The following is an 18,382-nucleotide window of genomic DNA, read 5'->3' on the forward strand; positions in this document are numbered from 1 at the left end:
ATCCCTTAGGTTCTGGAGGTGCTCAAGCCAGGAGCTCTGCTTGTAAAGAGAGAAAGGGCCAAGTGTTTCTGGAGACTCTGCCCAAACCCTAAGAAAATATAGAACCAATAGTGGTGACAGGTGATTTTTCATTCAAGAATAGTCAAAACCCAGACCTGGCTGGCCAGATGAGTAGCAGGGGACGCCCTGAAGAGGAGCAGAGTGGGAATGGGGAGACGGGAGGAAAAGCACCCCTTTGGTCCCATTTCCCTTACACCCTATCCCCTAAGGGTTAACCCCCCACTCCCCTCCTCCCCCACCCAAACCCCATCTCCCTTTAATCACATCTGATACTGAGCAGCCCAGCAGGGAACAAAGAGACCATTTAGAAAAATGGGGCCAAGAAAGTGACCCCCGCACTCTGGGGCGGCTGCCTGGATGCCAGCACAAAGGCGGCATTTCAGAGCTGAAATTTCAGCACCCAACTTGATTAAAGGATTCCACAGGCTTGGAGGAGGGTGGAAGGGGGTGCGAAGTCCACTGCTCCCTGAATTAACCCTTCTCCAGAGCAGCAGACGCCCCTCCCACTCTCAGGGATGCTCATCATTCCCACCCTGTTCTGGGGTTCCCGTCCCAGGGCCCTGCCTCTTGGAGAGGGCAGGCAAGCCTGGCTCCTCCTCCTCCTGGAAGGGGAGCTGGAGTGGAATGGAGGTCAAAGCTAGAATATTCAGGGAGCCAATTTTCCCTTCTACCTCTGTTGGTGTCAGTATACACCCTATCCCAGTCCCCTGAGGAGGGAGGAGCCTATGTGACAGGTCCCACCTCAGGTTGGGTAAGCAGGGTGGAGGAGGGAAAAGGACCCATTAGAAACTAAGGCAGAGGAAGGGGGAGCTCCAGCTCTGACTTAACACCTTGAACCCAGGAGCACCGTCATCTCTGCACCCATCCCAGGCAAGGCCTCAGAGGATCCTGGGCCCACACAGAAGGGAAAGGACATCCTACAGGGACTGGGAAGAAGAGGGAACGGGTATGGCAGACCAGAGAGGTGGGCCACAGAGGTCAGTGTATGGGCAGTGGCCTGGGAGGAGTGGGGACAGAGCAGCAGGGGCAGGGGTAGGCAGGTGCTTGGTCCTCGCTCCAGCTGCTGACTTGCCCAGCAGGGCTCTGCCTGCGGAGGGTGGGAGATCACCGCACCCCCACGCTTCCTGCTGGGGCACTGCTCCTGAAAGGGGATCCGAGCCCACGATAAGAGGCTCGAAGCAGGTCCTTAGGAAACAATGGGTGGCTTGATGAGACCTGCTCTGTGATACTCCTGAGAAGGGAGAAGCCCCTGCAGCCAGTCCCCACTGGAAAGGAAATTGGGGGTTTCCGTGGCAACCAGCTCCCTGGGCACAAAGACTCGTCTGTCTGCTGGGAAGGCAGCTGAGGTGTCTCCCCTGCCGCAGCCTTTGCTCTGGTGAACAGGGAGATGATGAGGGATGCAGGGGATCCGCAGGGGCTAAGGGCCCCTGGTGCTTCTTAAAGCGCTGACGGCCAAAGGGCCACTGGATAGGTGCATGCTCCAGGCACAGGCAGTAACAGGGAAGACGCAGGTGGTGGTGTCGCAGACAGCTGGAGGTGGAGGGGTTGGAAGGTTGAATAGTTTATTATTTACAGCTGTCACATAAAGTGAAGATGAAAGTGAGCAGGGGTGAGGTCAGGACGACCCCAGCTCAGTCGGTGATAATGAGCTCGTCTACCCCCCAGTCTTCATAGCTCCCATCAGGCAGGTAGCGGCGAATGATGATGGGGATCTTCCGGGCCCTGTGGCAGGGAGAAGTCACAGAGCATGAGGGCTGGTGACCCCGGCTCTGTGGCAGAAGGACCAGATTGTATACAGACACAAGGAAAGCAAAGTCTCAGGAGGAGCCTCTTGGGACTGATGAGTACTTTGTAGGAAAGCAATTAGAAGAAAAAGAACATTTCCACATCCCAAGTGTGGGGCAGTGGGTCTAGATGGGCTCTGCCATCCCATGGCTGCAGGCAGGAGGACGAAGAGTGGCGAGACATTGGTAAGGCCCGCAGCAGCAGGAACAGCCAGGAGAGGTCCCTGTCTCATCAGTGCCCTCCCCCTGTGCCTCCTGCTCTAACCTCTCCCTCCTCCCTCCTGGTGGCTGTTCCTACAGGCAAAAGCACCAACCTCCCCAACCAGGGAAGTTGGCGTGGGCTGTGCAACAGAGAGCCCAAGAGATGCTTCCCAGGGCTCTGGAGGAGTGAACCAGGATCTGGGTGACTTACTTGAGCTCCTTCATGGCGATGAGCAAAGGGTCTGTCTCCCCCTCCAGCTCCACCATCACAGGAGCACACATCCTGTAGGAAGAGGGACAAGTGCTGGGGAGACTGCCAACTCAGGGAGAAGAGCCAAGCAGGCAGTGAGAGTGGGGCAGCATCCTGGTCCTCACCTGGAAAGGTCACCTTCTAGGGTTGCAGGCGTGGTGGGAAGCAGCATGCAGGCGCACTGCCAGAGACCTCCCCGGGGCCTATCGCAGACTCCTGAGCCCAGCGGCCACAGCAGTGTCCAGGCAGAAAGGGCAGCATGTGCGAAGTCACACCATTCTGACAGCTCCAATCCAACCCACGAGCCCCACCACAGTGCCTGGCTCACCTCATATTCCTTCTCTGTTGCAGCAATACCCGCCGGAGGTCCTGCATTTCCAGCCCGGCCCCTTCCCCAGCCTCCACACAGGGGCCAGCAGTCAGGGCGCTCATCTGCTTACAACACTTCATGACTCCTCATGGCTAGCAGGCCAGAACCCAGTTTGCTCCCTGTCCACCTTTTTAGCATGTCTCACACTACTTCCCTGTATTTACCCCACATTCCAGCCATACCAAACTAGTTATGGTTCCCTGGACAGACCATGTTGATTCCTTTTTGTGTACTCTTACAAGTTCTTCCTCTCCCTACAAGCCGGGGAGAGGCCCAAATGTTTCCACCTTGGAAATCATGTGCTGAATCTTCAGTACCCCAACTCATTTTGCATATGCTTTTCTTGGCACCAGTCTAACTGGACTGTAACCACCTGTTTGGAAGTTTTCCACATTGGACCATGGGCTCCTGGTGGCCCAGGATGACAAGTGATTCACACAGGGGCCCACCCCCTAGCACAACACTTGGCCCACAGCCGAGGCTCTACAAAGGGATGCCAATTCTAGGGCCACCTCCTCTAGAAAGCCACCCTTGATTATTCCAGCTCAAGTTCACACTAATGGATCCAGACTTACTAGGAAAGCATACAAAAAAACCAGGTTCCTGGGGCCTTCCTGACCCTCTGAATAGAATCTCTAGCGAAAGGGCCTGAGAATCTGAATTTGCAAAGCTGCCCAGATGATTCTGATAAGCAGCTAGTCTGAGAGCTACCTGCTTGCAAATTTTATTACTAAATATTCTGCTTTCTGTTACCCTCAAAAGCCTGAAACTTTCCCAAGGGCAAAGACCAAGTGTTTAACTTTTCCTATGTCCCTTCTCAAAAAGTATTTAAACATCCCCCAAATATAAAGCTTTTAAAAATGTGGCAAAATGCTTTTCCTGATTCACAAAGGCCTTCTTTCTTTCAAAATATAAATAATTCAAGGGCATTCATTCACCCAGCGCCTGCTATGTGCATGTCATACACAAAGTGAAAGAGTGTGCCCTTAAGTAATTTGTCTTGCACCATGGCCTCTACAAATAAGCACGCCAACCATCCAGTTAGGAAGTGGATGTGACCAACATCAGCCACCAGGTGGTGCCAATTAACCAGACAAAACTTTCATCCTAAGAACCTAAGAACTGGTTGTTCAGCACCTACAAGTGCAGGGTCACAGCCTAGTGCTAGGTATAAGATACAGTCTGGCTGACAGCCAACAGGGAACACTGAATGGTATCATATCCCCTTATCAGAAGGAGCGCTACAGACTGGACCATGCTGGACCAAGTCTTGCACCCTAAGAAAAACAGCACACTTGGACTTATGAGTGGTCTGGACATCAGACTCAAAACCTTTAAGTGCTCCACACTGCCCACCAAATAAACGCCAATCTTCTGAACTTATCACTCAAGGCACTAGTGACATGTTTTCCAGCCTTGTGCTCCAAGCTACTCACAATCCCCCCAATCACACCTGCCTGCCTCCACCTGGACCTTTCCTTGTCCTGTTTCCTGCACCTGGTTATTCACAAAACCACCTGTCTTTACCTGTCTCCACTGGAGTTCTAATCCTTCACGTGGCTTTCCCATCAGCCCTGCAATCGCTGCCCTCTCTCCTTTATTGTATCTTTCGCAAAGCACCACTCGTGTCTCCCTTGGGCTCTGGGTATCTGTGCGCAGGTCCATCTCCCCCACCAGAAAACACCTGGAGGACTGGGGACTATGTCTTTAATCATCTTCACATGCTCAGCAGGTACTAGCACTGTGTCTTAGTGCTGAAAGACTGTTCAACTTGCATATAAGCAGTCTATTTGTTTGAAAAATAATTTATGAATTATTCTTCCTCCTGGGCCATTTTTAGCCTAGATGAGCATGCCCCATAGAAAGCTCTGTAATGATGGCACTGTCCTGTGTCAGTGCTATCCCTTATAGTAAGCACTAGCCATATACACTTACCGAGCACTTGAAATGTGGCCAGGGAGACAGAAACAGAATTTCTAATTTTATTTAAGCTTACTTAATTTAAATGGCCACATGCAGCTAGTGGCTACCACAATTGATGGTACAGGCCTGGAGGATCCTGATCCCATTGGTACGAAAAGATATCAGACTGGGCATGGCCCTAATTCCACTCAGAAGAGCAACTGATGCAACTATGCTGATGAGAGCTCTGCTACTAGGAGTGGGTGAGAATACTGTTGCCCACCCATAAAACCCTTTATTGAAGGAGACACGGTGGTCATCTCTACCCCACAGGGCTGGAGGAGGTAGAAGTCCGACACTGTTTGAACATGAGGGAGGAGAATATACAGATAGCATCGCCGCCCCTCCAGCAAGTAGAGTCCACAAATCTGGCCCCAGCTTTTCTTCCCAGCCTAATTTCCACTATTCCCTACTTGAACCAACCCCGTTCTCCAGATACGCACCATTTCCCAATATAGCCTATAGGAATTTTCAGGTAGGGGCTCCTGTCCTCCGCCTCGTGCTTCCCCGTGGAGGACTTTCCATTAGAGTAACACTAACACTCCTGTCCTCTCTCTGTCCCCTCATTTACTCCTGCAGAGGAAAGAAGAGCAACTTACCTGACAGGTGAGCCTGGGGGAAAAAAGAGCAGGCATCTGTGGCCCAGCCTCTTTAAGAGTCCCTGCTTTCTCAAAGTCACCTGCAGGCAGAGAGGGTGCTTTCTGGTCTAGTCTCCACTATGCCCACGACCTCAGCAGGCATCTGAAGGCCGGCACTGCCTGTGGCTAACTAGATGAATCTGCAATCATTGGACATTTGGATCTCCATCGTCTAATGTCAATCTCCTGCATTTTCTTCTTCTTCCAAACTTGGGAGAGAAAGAAAAGGCTACAATGTTTGAATCCCCAGACCACTGCCACTGCTGTGCTGTCCCATCTCTGACGTGCCCTCCAACTGGAGGGCCCTCCCCATTCTGCCGGGCTGACCACAGTCTACCTCACTTCAAGAACTACCTTAACCCCTTCCTAACCGGCACACAATGGTCTAGGGCTCGGAATTCACACATTTTGCGCTTCACTAACCTGACAGGCAATCATCTAGTTCTGGTTTTTTATGGTTATTTTTCTCCTGTACTGTTATTTGACTTCTCAGGTGTTCCTGTCCTACTTCTATTAGATCACAAGCTCCTGGAGGGCAGGGGTCTAGCACAATGCCTGGCACACAAGGGCAGCACTACCTTTGTTTAGAATGTGAGAGCAGGGGGTGTCTGTTTTCAGGTGCCAGATTAGGCCGGATCAGTGGCTCAGGGGCTCGATGTGGCATGACTGACGGACAAGATAGTGAAGGAACACACACTCACGCGATCTGGAGAGCTCGGGTGCCCAGCACACGGGCTCGCTCATACTTAGTCATGTATGGTGTAGTGATTCGCTTCTGGTTGGCCTGAGGTCGCTCCCCAGAGGGGAGTATCTCCACGTTCTCCTGGCCTTCCTAGACACCAAGACAAAAAAGAGGGAAAATCTCAGAGGGCATTTTTCTGGGTTGAGGGAAGGGTGATGATGACACCGCTACCACTACCATTGATGCTTAAAGCATGCCAGGGACCATGCGACTGCTTACTAACACCTCACTGAATCCTCACAATAACCTTATGTGGCAGGGATTATAGTCCCCATTTCAGAGGCCTGAAGTCAGCTAAACTTGGCCAAAGTCTCAGATCCAGTAATAAAGAGGAACCGTGATCAGAATCCCAGAGCCAGCTGCCTTATCCAAAAGAGAGAAAGGCAGAAGGCCTGGCAATGGGGCAGTCCCAGAATGTTGGCCCTAGAAAAGAAGTCCTAAGCACAATGAATCACCCTAAGCAGGAAGCTAGGAACAAGCACTCCATCTTTCAGATTAGGGTGACTGAACCAACGAGCCAAGTGGCTGGAAAAGTTAGGGTGAAGGCAAGAATAGTTATATATTCACACATTTAACAATTACTTATTAACCATCTGTTTTGTGCCAGACATTGCAATAGGTACTGAGACAGAAAGTTAGGGGAGTTTCTGCTCTCAAAGAATTCACAGTCTAGAGGGGGAGACAAAAGAATAAACAGAACAGAGGGTGCTCTGAAGGCATGCGGCATGCAACCCAGAGTTAATGAGAAGGTGGGGATAGCTCACACACACTCGGGGTTAGGAAGACTGTCAGGGATGAGACTTGAGCTAATCTAGAAGGATGAGTAGGAGCTACCAAACCAAGAAGGAAGGGAAGGCCATTCTCAGCAAGCTAAATAACATGTGCAAAGGCACAGAGGAGGAAGAGAACATAATAGGTTTGAACAACTAATTGTGGACTATGATTAGAGCAAAAGGTGCATAGAGGCTTTTAGGCAAGAGAATAAATTCTTTGATAAATAATTAAGTCAACAAATATCTATTGAACACTTACTATATGTGAGACAGTATTCTAAGTGGTTTAGATAAAGCAGTGAATAAGACAGATAAAAATTATTTCCCCTATAGTGCTTACAGTATAGTGAGAAGTGACAGACAATAAATAAAATTAGATAGTAAAATATGTAAACAGAGAGCTGGGCGCAATGGCGCACACCTCTAGTCCCAGCTACTTGGGAGGCTAAAGCTGGAGGATCACTTGAGCTCTGGGTTTGAGGCAACATAGTGAAAACCCATCTTTAACGAAAAAAAAAAAAAAAAAAAGGATCATTCTGGATACTCTGTTGAGAATATTCTGTAGGGGGCAAGAGTAGAAGCAGAGAGACCACTTAGGAATACCAGTAATAACCAATCTTGTAGGCAGGTTAAGAAAGAGGACTCTGCTGGCAAACACACAGGCTGCAAAAAAAGAAAAGAAAAAGAAAGAGGACTCTGGAAGAATAGCACACAACGGAGTCTGGAGTAAGACTAAAGGCAGGAAAACCAGTCACAATTTCTGCACAAATGCGGATGACAAACAACGAACTCTAGGCCAGGCTGAGACACGAGGAGTGGAGAAACAGAGACAGAGCTGAGCCATATCTAGGAGGCGGAATCAATAGACAGGGATAGGAAGGGACCAGAAGGATGGAGAAGGAGGCTTCTGCCTCAAGTGAACAGGTATTGGAAAGTGCCATGCAGAGGGAGGAAATCCAAAATGAAGGGCTTCAGCTTCCTAGCCTTAAAAAAAAAAAAAAAAGAGGGATCCCTCTTTCTCCAGGAGGCACAGCATTTCTCCATCAGTCACACAGGACAGAAAGCCGTACTTTATTCCTGAAGCTAGCAATCCACCCACCTCGTTGCTCAAGCCATAAACCTGAGAGTCATCCTTGTCATCTTCCACTTTCACAGCCCCACATCCAATTCACCAAAATACCCCTTTCACCTGCCTTCTCATCACCTGCACTACCAGCACCTACGTCCAAGCCACGGGTCTCTCCCCTGGAGGGTAGAGAGAGTTACCTAATTGGTCTTTCTTTCTTTCATCCTGGCCCCTCTCCAATTGGCTCCTCACTCTTGAGGCCAGAATGCACTTTCTAAAATGTAAATTGGATCATGCCACTCCCTTGCTCAAAACTTGTCAGTGGCTTCCCTTCAGGCAACAAAATCCTGCCAGATCTGGGCCCTGCTTACCTCTCCAGCTTGATCCCAGGTCACTCTCCCCTTTGCTCCCTAAGTAGCCCCACCCTGCAGAGCACCTGGCACATTAATAACATTCAACGCACGTTTGCTGAATGAAGGAGACATGCCAGTAAAGATGTTTCACCTGTCTGTGCACTAAATGCCCCAGAAATAGCAAGCTGTGGACTAAGCGGACAAAAGCTTTCAGATCCACCTTGTGCAGGGCAACTCCACTACCCAGGACTGGAACACCGCTCACTCTAACTGGGGATGCTTATGGCAGGGGCTCTGTCCACAAACAGCAGGCAGATACACTCAGATAATTAGCACCTGCTGGGCTATTTGGCAGCCTGGGCTGCAGAGGTGGGACTTTAGACTGAATACTGACCTCCTCGGCATTCTCCAAGTCATCTAACCCTTCGTCCTCCTCTACATCATCAAAGTCGTCACCATCAAAACTGTAACAAGAAGAAATCAGTGAGTCAGAGCATCACTTACTAAAATCAAAGAGGGCAGAGATCTGTGTCTCACCCGCTATGTAAAAGGCACTCAGTAAATACCTACTTAACAAGTGAATCAAACTTTTGTTCCGTTTTACTCCTTCAATCTTTCCCCATCTGGTCCCAAATTTTGCTAGGACTCATTCATCATCACTGTTTCCCTCTCTACTAGATCACTCCCATCAGCATTTCAACACGTTATGTCCCCTCTTTAAAAAAAAAAAAAAACCTTAAAACCTCTTTTCCTTCCTCCCACAGCCCTAATTCCATGCTCCCCTTTGGTTTTGTTTGTTTGTTTGAGACAGGGTTTCAGTCAGTTGCCCAGGCTGGAGTGCAGAGACATCGTGGACAGCTCCCTGTAACCTCAAACTCCTGGGCTCCAGTAATCCTGCCTCAGCCTCCTGAGTAGCTGGGACTACAGGTACATACCACCACACCCTTTTATTTTCTGTAGGGACAGGGTCTCAATATTTTGCCCACGCTGATTTAGAACTCCAGGCTTCAAGTGATCCTCCTGCCTCGGCCTCCCAGAGTGCTAGGATTACAGGCATGGGCCACCGCACCCAGCCCCATGCTTCCCTTTGGGGCAAAATTTATGAAATAGCTGTCCATCCTCACTGTCTCCAATTCATCTCTTCCCATTCTGCCATACTCTCCCTCCACTAAGACTTTTACCCCCACAGCTCCATCAAAACCACTCTCTTCAAGTTTTTTAATGATCTCCACATTGCTAAATCCCATCGACAATTCTTGTTCTCATTTACCTTGATCAGTGGGCACACTAGGCCACTCCCTCCTGTTCCATTCACTCTCAAGTGACTGCAAGGACATCTCCCTCTCTTGGTGGTGTTCCCCCACCTCGATGGCTTCTCCTCTTTCCCCCAGGCACTCAATGTTGGAATGCTCTAACACTGTGTCATCAGTCATCTCTTCTCTACTGACACTCCTATCGTGGTTCCACCTGTGTCTTAGTTTTGACTAATATACTTCTGCTGACAACCCCCACTTGTTTTTGTTTTTTTTTTTTCCACAGACAGGGTTTCCCTATGTTGCCCCAGGCTGGTTTGAAGCAATCATCCCACCTCAGCCTCTCCAGCTCCCAGAACTGCAAGACTCTTATGTTTTTATCTTAAGAATAGATCTCTCCTCTGACCATACACATCAATCCACCAGGAAATCTTTTTGGCTGTACTTTTAAACTATTTCCAGAATTCAAAACCATTTTCACCACCTCCACTGCTATCACCCTAGTTCAAGCCACAGCCTTCTCTCACCTACATGACTGCGACCCTTCCAGACTTTTACGACCGGTGAAACTGCACAGACGCTCCTCTGGATAATTTACACACTACATACTTCTCCTACTACAGAAGCTCACATAATCCGCATTATCCGCTTGCTTGTGGGACTGTCCCCTCCTCTAGAAACTGAGTACCTGGAGAGCAGGGGCTATACCTACTTCGCCTCAATATTCCCCTTACAAGACAGGGACCCGCTCAGTGGAAAGTTTGCTGAAAGACACCCCTTTCATGGAACCTCTCCAGACCCTCAAGCCTGGGCTTGTCTGTGCCCAGCCTCTGGCCTGGGCTACGCTCCTGGTTCTCCGCCATTCCCTTCTCCAGCTCCGCTGGCCGCCCCCGGACCCCAGTCCCCTCAGACACTGTCCCCGACGCCAGGCTCCTCAGCCGCCTTCGACCCAGGCCCCGCCTCACCCGCCCCTTCCGAGGCTCCCGCAAAGACCACCCCGCTCCCGCACTCACTTGTCCTCGTTGTCTGACATGACACCCTCGCCGCAGCAACCCCGCGATAAGCCCCTAACCCGCGTGGAGACCCCCGAACAGCGCGACCCCACCTAGCGCGGCACCACGCGAATCCCGCGCCGGCGCCGTGACGCAGAGGAAGTCACTTCCGGGAGGCAGGCGGAAAGTGGCAAAGGCGCGCATGCGTGGATCGGCGGGCGCGCGTTACTATGGTAGCCAGAACCGTCAGCAGTCCAGGTCGCGCAGGATTTCTGCAGGTCACTGGCGCGCGTGGTCACTGGCACGCGTGCTTCGGCAGAGCAGTGGTCACCGTCTCCCGGAGCCCACACGCCGCTCTCTGTCGGAAGAGGGCACCCAGCCGGGCTCTTTAGGGTGAGGTTTCAATTTTGGCCTATCCCCAATAGGTACTACTGTGACCACGGCTATCTTAACGCTCCCTTCCTCTCGACCTTGCCACGGGCGTATCTGCCTGTGTGTCAGGGTGGGAGAATTGGGCACTGTCGCTATGTTAACTGGTGGGGTCACGATTCTCTGCGGCCCGCTCCCCGCTCCCAGACTTTGGGGGCATTGGGAGTGGGGGAGCAGAGATTGGGGCTGGGAGACACGGGGTATGTCATTGCCTCTTTCCCTCTCAGGGCCCTCCCATGGCTTCACAGGAGACGGGGGAGACAGTGACCAAAGGAACCGGGTTCTGGCGCTGCACCAAGCCAACCACTTACACCCCAGGGACCTATGAGCTGCTTAGAGGTCAGTGCATTAAAGGACACGAGAAGAACGGGGCCCTTTAACTCAGTTCTTCCATTCATGACCTGTGGCTCAGCAACTGCTGTTTCCTTTTACAGATAAGGATCCTGGGGTTTCAGAAAGGCTCAAGGTGCTACAGCTTGCAAGCGGCCAAAAGTCAAAGAATGAAGAAATTTAGAGTAGTTAACTCCTATGTATCCTTTAGATCACACTTTCAACTCTCCCCAGGAAGCCTTATCTCCTCCCTACCACCACCAGAGTCAGACCAACTGTTGTGTGCCCTCACACTATCAAATACATTTTCCTTCTCTGGGCTTAGCGCACCTATAATCAGACATTTAGTTTAGTGTCCCATCTATCCCTCTAGGTCGTGAATTCCATCACGCAGGGATTGTACCTGTTTCAGCTCGGTTGTAGCTCTAGCCCCTCACACATGAATGAACAAGTATGAATTCATTCATTTACTCAACAAAAACATTTTAAAGCCTACAGTGTGCTTTAAGCATTGTTTTTAGGTGCTAGGGATACAGCAGTGAAAAAAAACCAAAAAATTCTTGCTCTCCTAGAGCTAATATAGTAGAAGGGTAACAAATAAATAAAATATATAAAACTGAGGTAGTGATGAGTGCTATAGAAAGAATGAAGGAAAGGTAAAGAGGGCATTCTCAGTGCAGAATGGGGGATAGGAGGTAATGCAATTTTAAATTTCAGTAGGGTGACATGAAGGCATCTGCCTGCAGCCCAGGAGACCTCATAGAATGCTTTGTCTCGCAGTGATGATGAAGGAATCCAAACTGACTAACTTCCAGCAGCGCCACATCATGGACACCATGAAAAGTAAGAGGCAGTCCACAGAGGCTTCCTTGGCAGAAGGATTGGGGGCCATATTTTTAATGCTCCTCCATGTTAAGGGAGAGAAGATTTCATTTAAAAAAATAAAGACAGGCCAGGCACAGTGGCTCACACCTGTAATCCCAGCAGTCTGGGAGGCCAAGGCAGGAAGATAGCTTGAGGCCAGGAGTTCGAGACCAGACTGAGCAAGAGCAAGACTTGCTCTCTCTACACAAAAAAAGAAAAATTAGCTGGGCTGGTGGTGCATACCTGTAGTCCCAGCTACTCGGAAGGCCTAGGCAGGAGGATCGCTTGATCCCAGAAGTTTGAGGTTGCAGTGAGCTATGATGATGCCACTGTACTCTAGCCCAAGCAACAGAGCAACACCCTGACTCTAAAGAAAAAGGGAATCACATTTCTGCTCCTTGTTCCTGGGGCCCTTGCTTCTCTTACCCAGATATGGGTACTGGCACAGTAAACCTCCTGCAGTCTGGCTCTAGCCAACCTTCCCAAGGGATCATGGCCCACTTGAGACCCCCTGCCCAGCCAAGAGAGTCTCAACACTGTCGTCTCTGCAATCTGTCCCTCCCTGTTACAGACCATATGTGTCCTCCAAAGGAAATGTATGTTTCTTATTCATAGTTGTATCCACTTATAGCTTAGCTAGCAAAAACAAGGCAATTGGCTAAATTGCAATAGGCAAAGCCTTTGCACAGCTCACAGCTCACCTCTCGCCACACGTTGCATTATTTATTTTTAAGGACAACAAAAAAGTGAAAGTACAGTAGTCCCCCCAAGCCCTTATCTGCAGTTTTTGTGTTTTCAGTTAACCTTGGACAACCTAGGTCTGAAAATGGGTGAGTAAAGTACAATAAGATATTTTTGAGAGAGCGAGAGCACACATTCATGTAAATTTTATTAGTCTATTGTTATAATTGTTCTATTTTATTATTAATTGTTGTTGTTAATCTCTTACTGTGCTTACTTTGTAAGTTAAACTTTATCATAGATATGTAGGTATAGGAAGAAGCATAGCACAGGTAGTTAGTTTCCCAGGTTACGGACCACCCAACTTACAGCGTTCCATACTTACTAACGGGCTCCCAAGGCTCCCCACGAGGATAATTTATAATTAAATAATTAAATTAATAATTCAGGAACTAGTTTCTTCCACACATGTAAACAAACCCACATGGCATAACCGGTTCATTGGCACAGGATCTTTATGCTAGCACTGCTGTCATTGTTGATACGGTCAGTAACACACAGCATCACTTTTGACTGACTTTTTTTTTTTTCTTTTTTTTTTGAGACAGAGTCTCACTCTGTCGCCGGGGCTAGAGTGCCGTGGCGTCAGCCTAGGTCACAGCAACCTCAAACTCCTGGGCTCAAGCGATCCTCCTGCCTTAGCCTCCCAAGTAGCTGGGACTACAGGCACTCGCCGCCATACCCGGCTAATTTTTTCTATTTTTAGATGAGATGGGTTCTCGCTCTTGCTCAGGCTGGTCTAGAACTCCTAACCTCAAGCAATTCCTCCCACCTTGGCCTCCCAGAGTGCTAGGATTACTGGCCAGTAATCCTGGCCAGTATATGCTGGATTTTCAACAGCAGCCAAAGGGCACCTCCTCTGCTCAAAACCCTCAAATGGCTTCCTACCTCATACAAAGTAAAACCAGGCTTTCCAGGGGCCCCCATGACCTCTGACCTCTACTTGCCCTGCTCACCCAGTTTCCTCGCTGTCACTTAGACACTCCAGGCACACTCCCACCCGAGCACCTTTGCTCTAGCCGTTCCCTCTGCCTGGAATGCTCTCCGTCAAAATACCTGCAGAGCTGGCCTCCCCACCACTCTGGGGTCTTTTCTCAAATGTATTCCCCTTCCTGAGGCCTACCCTGGCTACCCTATTAAAACTGTGAGCCCCACTGTGACACACCCCATGCTCCAGCCATCTCATGTACTACACGGTATGTGACACTTATTTCATCGTCCTCTGTACCCGTCCCCCACCAGGAGGGCAGGACTTTGTCACACTTCCCACTTTCCCCCAGTGTCCAAGGCCTGGATCAGGGTAGATGCCCAGTGCACATTTGCCAATGCATATAGGAGTGGACAGGTCGAAAATATAGACAGGGCCGGATCCAAACGGGATGGGCCTGCTCTAAGCTGGGCTTTAGGGCAGTTGGGAGAAGGAGACCACTGACCAGATAGGTCACATACTTGGCTAGCCAGGGGAGGAGCCTCAGGCATGGCCAAGGGAGGGCAACAGACAGCAGAAGGCACAGGCATCTGTTACAATCCAAACTGTCCCTCCCTGCCTGTGGACCAAGCAGACAGTTTTAGGAACCCATCTACAGAAATAAGAGCACCAGTACAGAGATCTGATGTACAAGAATGTTTATTGCAGCATTGTTTGTAGTAGTAAAAAACAAACAAAAAAGCCTGGAAACAACCTGAATTTCTAAAACTAGGAGGCTAGCTGAATAAATAATGTATCCATTCTAAGGACTAGTATATAGCTATAAAAAATAAGTTAAATATAAATGGATTGATCTGGGAAAATGTCCATGATAAATTGTTAACTGGAGAGTCTGTTACTGAATACATTACAGTATGATCCAGTGTTTGAAAAAAGAATCTTACATGCATATATGAAATATGCACATTTATCTTTCAACATGTTTGTATAAGCATCCGCAAGTAAGAAAAGTGCCCACCAAATTGTTACCATTGCTCATTGTAGGGGGGGTGGGATTGGAGGGGAGAAGGGAAAACTCTTCTGTACTATTTTACTTGTTATAACAGGCAGGTATCACTTTTATTTATAAAAAACAAAAGCCAGTTAGGTCCTCCCATCCCAACACTTCCCCCCTCCAGGAGGAGACACTTTGCCTCTACAATGCAGCCCAACATCCAGCCAGAGGGTCTCCCCTTCCAAGCAGCCAGCCTCGCCCATCTACCTGCCTCCCATCCTGGCAGCCCATTCCCACCTGCGGCCCGCCAGCGTGTGCCGAGCCAACGGAGCCTACAGCCGGGAGCAGTTCAGGCCTCAAGCCACCCGTGAGTGAGAAGGCCTCAGCTGGGGCCTCTCACCCATCTCCCTGGGTGGGGATGGGGACTAGCAGCCCCTAGGGCAGGTATGCAGGTAGCTAACCACATTCTAATGCTTTTCATACTCATGAAGAACTCATGCTCTTCAGCCGTGGCACATGTTAGCTTAGGGGTGGTCAGGGTGCAGGGAAACCAATTAGGCAATCCTCCTTTTTCATTTTCCAGAACGCTCATGACTAACTGGATTCTACGAGTCCCTGATGACCGTTTGGCTCTCAGGCCTCAAGGCCACTGTTCTCTTGCCCTCATGTGGCCCCTGGAATTGAGCTCCTCTGCACTCTAGCCCACTCCATGGAGCCATTCGTCCCCTCTTCCCACGGGGCATTGGACGTAACTTTTGGCCCAGACACTGCTAACATCTCCCCACCCGATCTATGCACAGGTTGCCACTCCAGGCATCACTGAGGCCCTAGGAGGTTCCTGAGCTTTCTTAGCCCTGCTGTGCACCAAAGCAGTGTGTGGGTTATGACAAAGCCCTTTTCCTGGTTCTTTCAACCTCTTCCCACCTACCTTCACATGCCATGCTCAGGTGTACCCAGGGTGGAAGAGGCTGGGGCTGCAGAAGCCCCGTTCGCATGGCTGGGCACTCGCAGCATCCTTGTGCGACCGGGGACACAGACCATGAGGGGGCACCCTTCACAACCTACATAGGCCGTTTCCGGGCCCTGCAGGAGATCTAGAGAAGGAGAAACGAAGACTCCAAAGTATCTTTGCCACTGGGAAGGACCCAGAGGAGCAGAAAAGAAAGGCCCCTCCTGTGCAACAGGAGGCCCCAGCCCCTGAGCTGGACCGGTTTGAAGAGTGTAAGCCACCCACGGGCCAGTCATGTGGGGGGTGGGGACAATGTGTGCAGGGGCCCATAATTGGATGGGGGAATCCCTGAGGGCCAAGAAGCGAGAAACACCATTTTGACAATAGAGGCTTCCTCTCCCCAAGAGGAGCATCTGCTGCCCCCACACCCTTCACAGAGCCCCCACTGCCCTGTGTGCTGACGGCCTTCTCTGCTGTCCAGTGGTGAAGGAAATCCAGGACAGGAGAGACTTCCTGGCTGACATGGAGGCCCTGGGACAGGGCAAGCAGTACCGAGGAATCATCCTTGCAGAAATCTCCCAGGTAGAAAAAGCCACCAGGGAAGTGGGGAAGGGAGGGGCCCACCATGAGTAGAAGTCAAGGGCCAGCCATGGCCGTGGGTTCAGGAGTCAAGCTCTAGCTCACATCTGTGACAGCTCCTCAGGTTTCTGCCCCTGATACCAGTTTTCCCCGGTGCCCTTTGCAGAAACTACGGGAGATGGAAGACATTGACCACAAGCGGAGTGAGGAACTCAGGAAGGCGCTTGCCACCTCTTAATCTGCCTCCAGGGACAGGGGCAGGGTAGCCCAACCTTGAGCCCACCCCTTTGCCAAGCAGGGTCGTCCCCAGGCCAGCCCAGCCATGTCAAATGGTTGCACGGCACTGCCCTGGCCTGCGGTACTCCGGCACATACACGGCGCCCTAGCCCTGCCCATGGAGGTCGGCTGTTGGAGCCTCCAAGACCCACAGTCACAGACTCAGACTTCGAGTCTTTTCTAGGGGCGAGAGTCCCATCCCATCCACAGTGAAAGCAAGGCCCAATCCCCTACCTCAGACGTGTGTCTAAAGGCATGCCCCAGGCCCTCTTCCCGCCACCTCCAGCCTATGTGTCCTGCCCATTTAGTTTTCTGAACTTAGGAATGATTTCAATTCCTTTCTTCCAACCTGTCTCAGGATCTACTTATTTGACTTCTTACTACGTTTGGCAAATGTTCAACCACAATGATTAACTGCCAATAAACCACATTTAACATGGGTCATTACACGTACTATTTTGTTTTCAGAGGGATAAGGCTTATTTGTCCAAGGAGTTAGAATTTGTCAAGCACAGATGGCTTCTAGCTACCTCTTTGCATATTTCAAGTGGAAAAGGGAACCACTGCTCTTGAGTGCCCCACGGCTGGGCACTGCGGAGGTGCTGAATTTCACTCTCAATTATCTCAGTAAACTTCTGGGGTGGTTCATTATCCTTCCGTGAAAATTAAGGCTCACCAAGATACTCCAACCAAGGGCATTTAACTAGCAAGTAGCCTACCCAGGTTTACGGTTAGCTTTATGTATTTCCACTAAACCCATGACCTACAGAAAGAAACACAAAGGGTGGGAGGAAGCACAAAGGGTCCAGACAGAAAGAGCCCTGGCTTTGGAGCTCCAAGCCCAGCATGTGCCATGTGACCTTGGGCAGAACCCACAGCCTCAGTGCCCGTTTGCCTATCTGTGAGGCCCTTGAAGAGTCACCTGACAAGGTGAGCAGCCCCCATCCCTGGCCTGGTGCACAGTTCACTGGTCCCCTTCCTTCTGGCTTCTGGCACCCATGAGCCTTCTCCAGTGTACTGTCATTTTCCTATCTCCATACATGACCAAAATATTTTGGAACCAACCCTGTCTCCTGCACCTGGAGAGAGTCACAGAATCCTATCAGGTCACATGACCCAAGTTTTGGTTTGCAGAATAAATACGGTCCTCTAAGTGGAGAGGCCCAGATCAAGGCTGGCTCAGGGATGTCGCATGGGAAGCCTGTGCCCACACACCCTCGGGAACCTGAGGGCAGAGGGTGTGATACGATGGGAACAGCTGTCCTCCACCTCGAAGACCCCACCATGTGGCAGCAAAATGGACAACCCCAGGACAAATTCTGCACAACCTTGACAACATGGTATCTGCCTATTCTTGTTAAATTCAAATCATTTGTCAACATTTACAAATTACACAGAAAAGCTGGATTTCCAGCTTATGAAAAATGGAAAACATCTGGCAACACTGGGCCCACATGCATTTCCAGAGGCTACCACTGACTTGAGTGAGGGAGAATGTCCCCTTGAGCTGTGGCAGACACTCCAGTTCACCCCTGCCCCAACCACCCTTGTCTCAACACCGAAACGGCCTGTTGGAGCCACCCCTCAGGTTACACCTGGCCCGGTTCGCATATGTTACCTGCCTGGCCCCAGAAAGGCCTTGGCGTTGGTGGCCCCAGCTCCAGGTCAACGGGCATGTTTGGGAGGAGGCTGCCAGGGGCTGCACAGGCTCCCTGCAGAGGAAGAGGATGCTGCCCAGTGGCAGGGAGTGAGGGTCAAGGTCCCTCTGGGAGGACAGCCCCAACATGGGCCTGGGCTCTCTGGGCACCCAGAGATGCCCAGCCACGAGATGTGGCAGAGGCAGGCAGG

At 50.5% G+C, this 18,382-nt stretch overlaps 2 protein-coding genes across 2 annotated transcripts; one reads left to right on the top strand and one right to left on the bottom strand.

Annotated features, from left to right (window-relative positions):
* Window positions 1–1,601: 1,601 nt before the first annotated feature.
* POLR2F (polymerase (RNA) II (DNA directed) polypeptide F) lies at window positions 1,602–10,612 on the bottom strand. Its single transcript, XM_012638139.1, has 5 exons — window positions 10,466–10,612; window positions 8,594–8,663; window positions 5,967–6,097; window positions 2,257–2,328; window positions 1,602–1,782 (listed from the first exon to the last, which is right to left on the bottom strand). Exons 1-5 carry the CDS (start codon window positions 10,483–10,485, stop codon window positions 1,692–1,694), a joined length of 384 nt encoding a protein of 127 aa, XP_012493593.1. The 5' UTR covers window positions 10,486–10,612; the 3' UTR covers window positions 1,602–1,691.
* An 85-nt stretch (window positions 10,613–10,697) lies between these two features.
* Window positions 10,698–18,333, top strand: LOC105805273 (chromosome unknown open reading frame, human C22orf23). Its single transcript, XM_012638138.1, has 7 exons — window positions 10,698–10,837; window positions 11,101–11,212; window positions 11,984–12,046; window positions 14,915–15,097; window positions 15,820–15,951; window positions 16,161–16,261; window positions 16,425–18,333. Exons 2-7 carry the CDS (start codon window positions 11,110–11,112, stop codon window positions 16,494–16,496), a joined length of 654 nt encoding a protein of 217 aa, XP_012493592.1. The 5' UTR covers window positions 10,698–10,837; window positions 11,101–11,109; the 3' UTR covers window positions 16,497–18,333.
* Window positions 18,334–18,382: the final 49 nt, after the last annotated feature.

The sequence above is a fragment of the Propithecus coquereli genome, unplaced genomic scaffold, assembly GCF_000956105.1.
Source record: "Propithecus coquereli isolate 6110/MARCELLA unplaced genomic scaffold, Pcoq_1.0 Scaffold126, whole genome shotgun sequence".
NCBI lineage: Eukaryota > Metazoa > Chordata > Mammalia > Primates > Indriidae > Propithecus > Propithecus coquereli.

Bases quoted from the DNA above. Each gene is read 5' to 3' on its own strand.
- LOC105805273 (XM_012638138.1), top strand. From the start codon at position 11,110: ATGGCTTCACAGGAGACGGGGGAGACAGTGACCAAAGGAACCGGGTTC. The intron at 11,213-11,983 runs GTCAGTGCATTA...TTTGTCTCGCAG, and splicing joins GACCTATGAGCTGCTTAGAG to TGATGATGAAGGAATCCAAA. The intron at 15,952-16,160 runs GTAAGCCACCCA...TCTGCTGTCCAG, and splicing joins GCTGGACCGGTTTGAAGAGT to TGGTGAAGGAAATCCAGGAC.
- POLR2F (XM_012638139.1), bottom strand. From the start codon at position 10,485: ATGTCAGACAACGAGGACAA. The intron at 6,098-8,593 runs GTCAGTATTCAG...CTTGGTGTCTAG, and splicing joins ACTTGGAGAATGCCGAGGAG to GAAGGCCAGGAGAACGTGGA. The intron at 1,783-2,256 runs GTAAGTCACCCA...TCCCTGCCACAG, and splicing joins ATCGCCATGAAGGAGCTCAA to GGCCCGGAAGATCCCCATCA.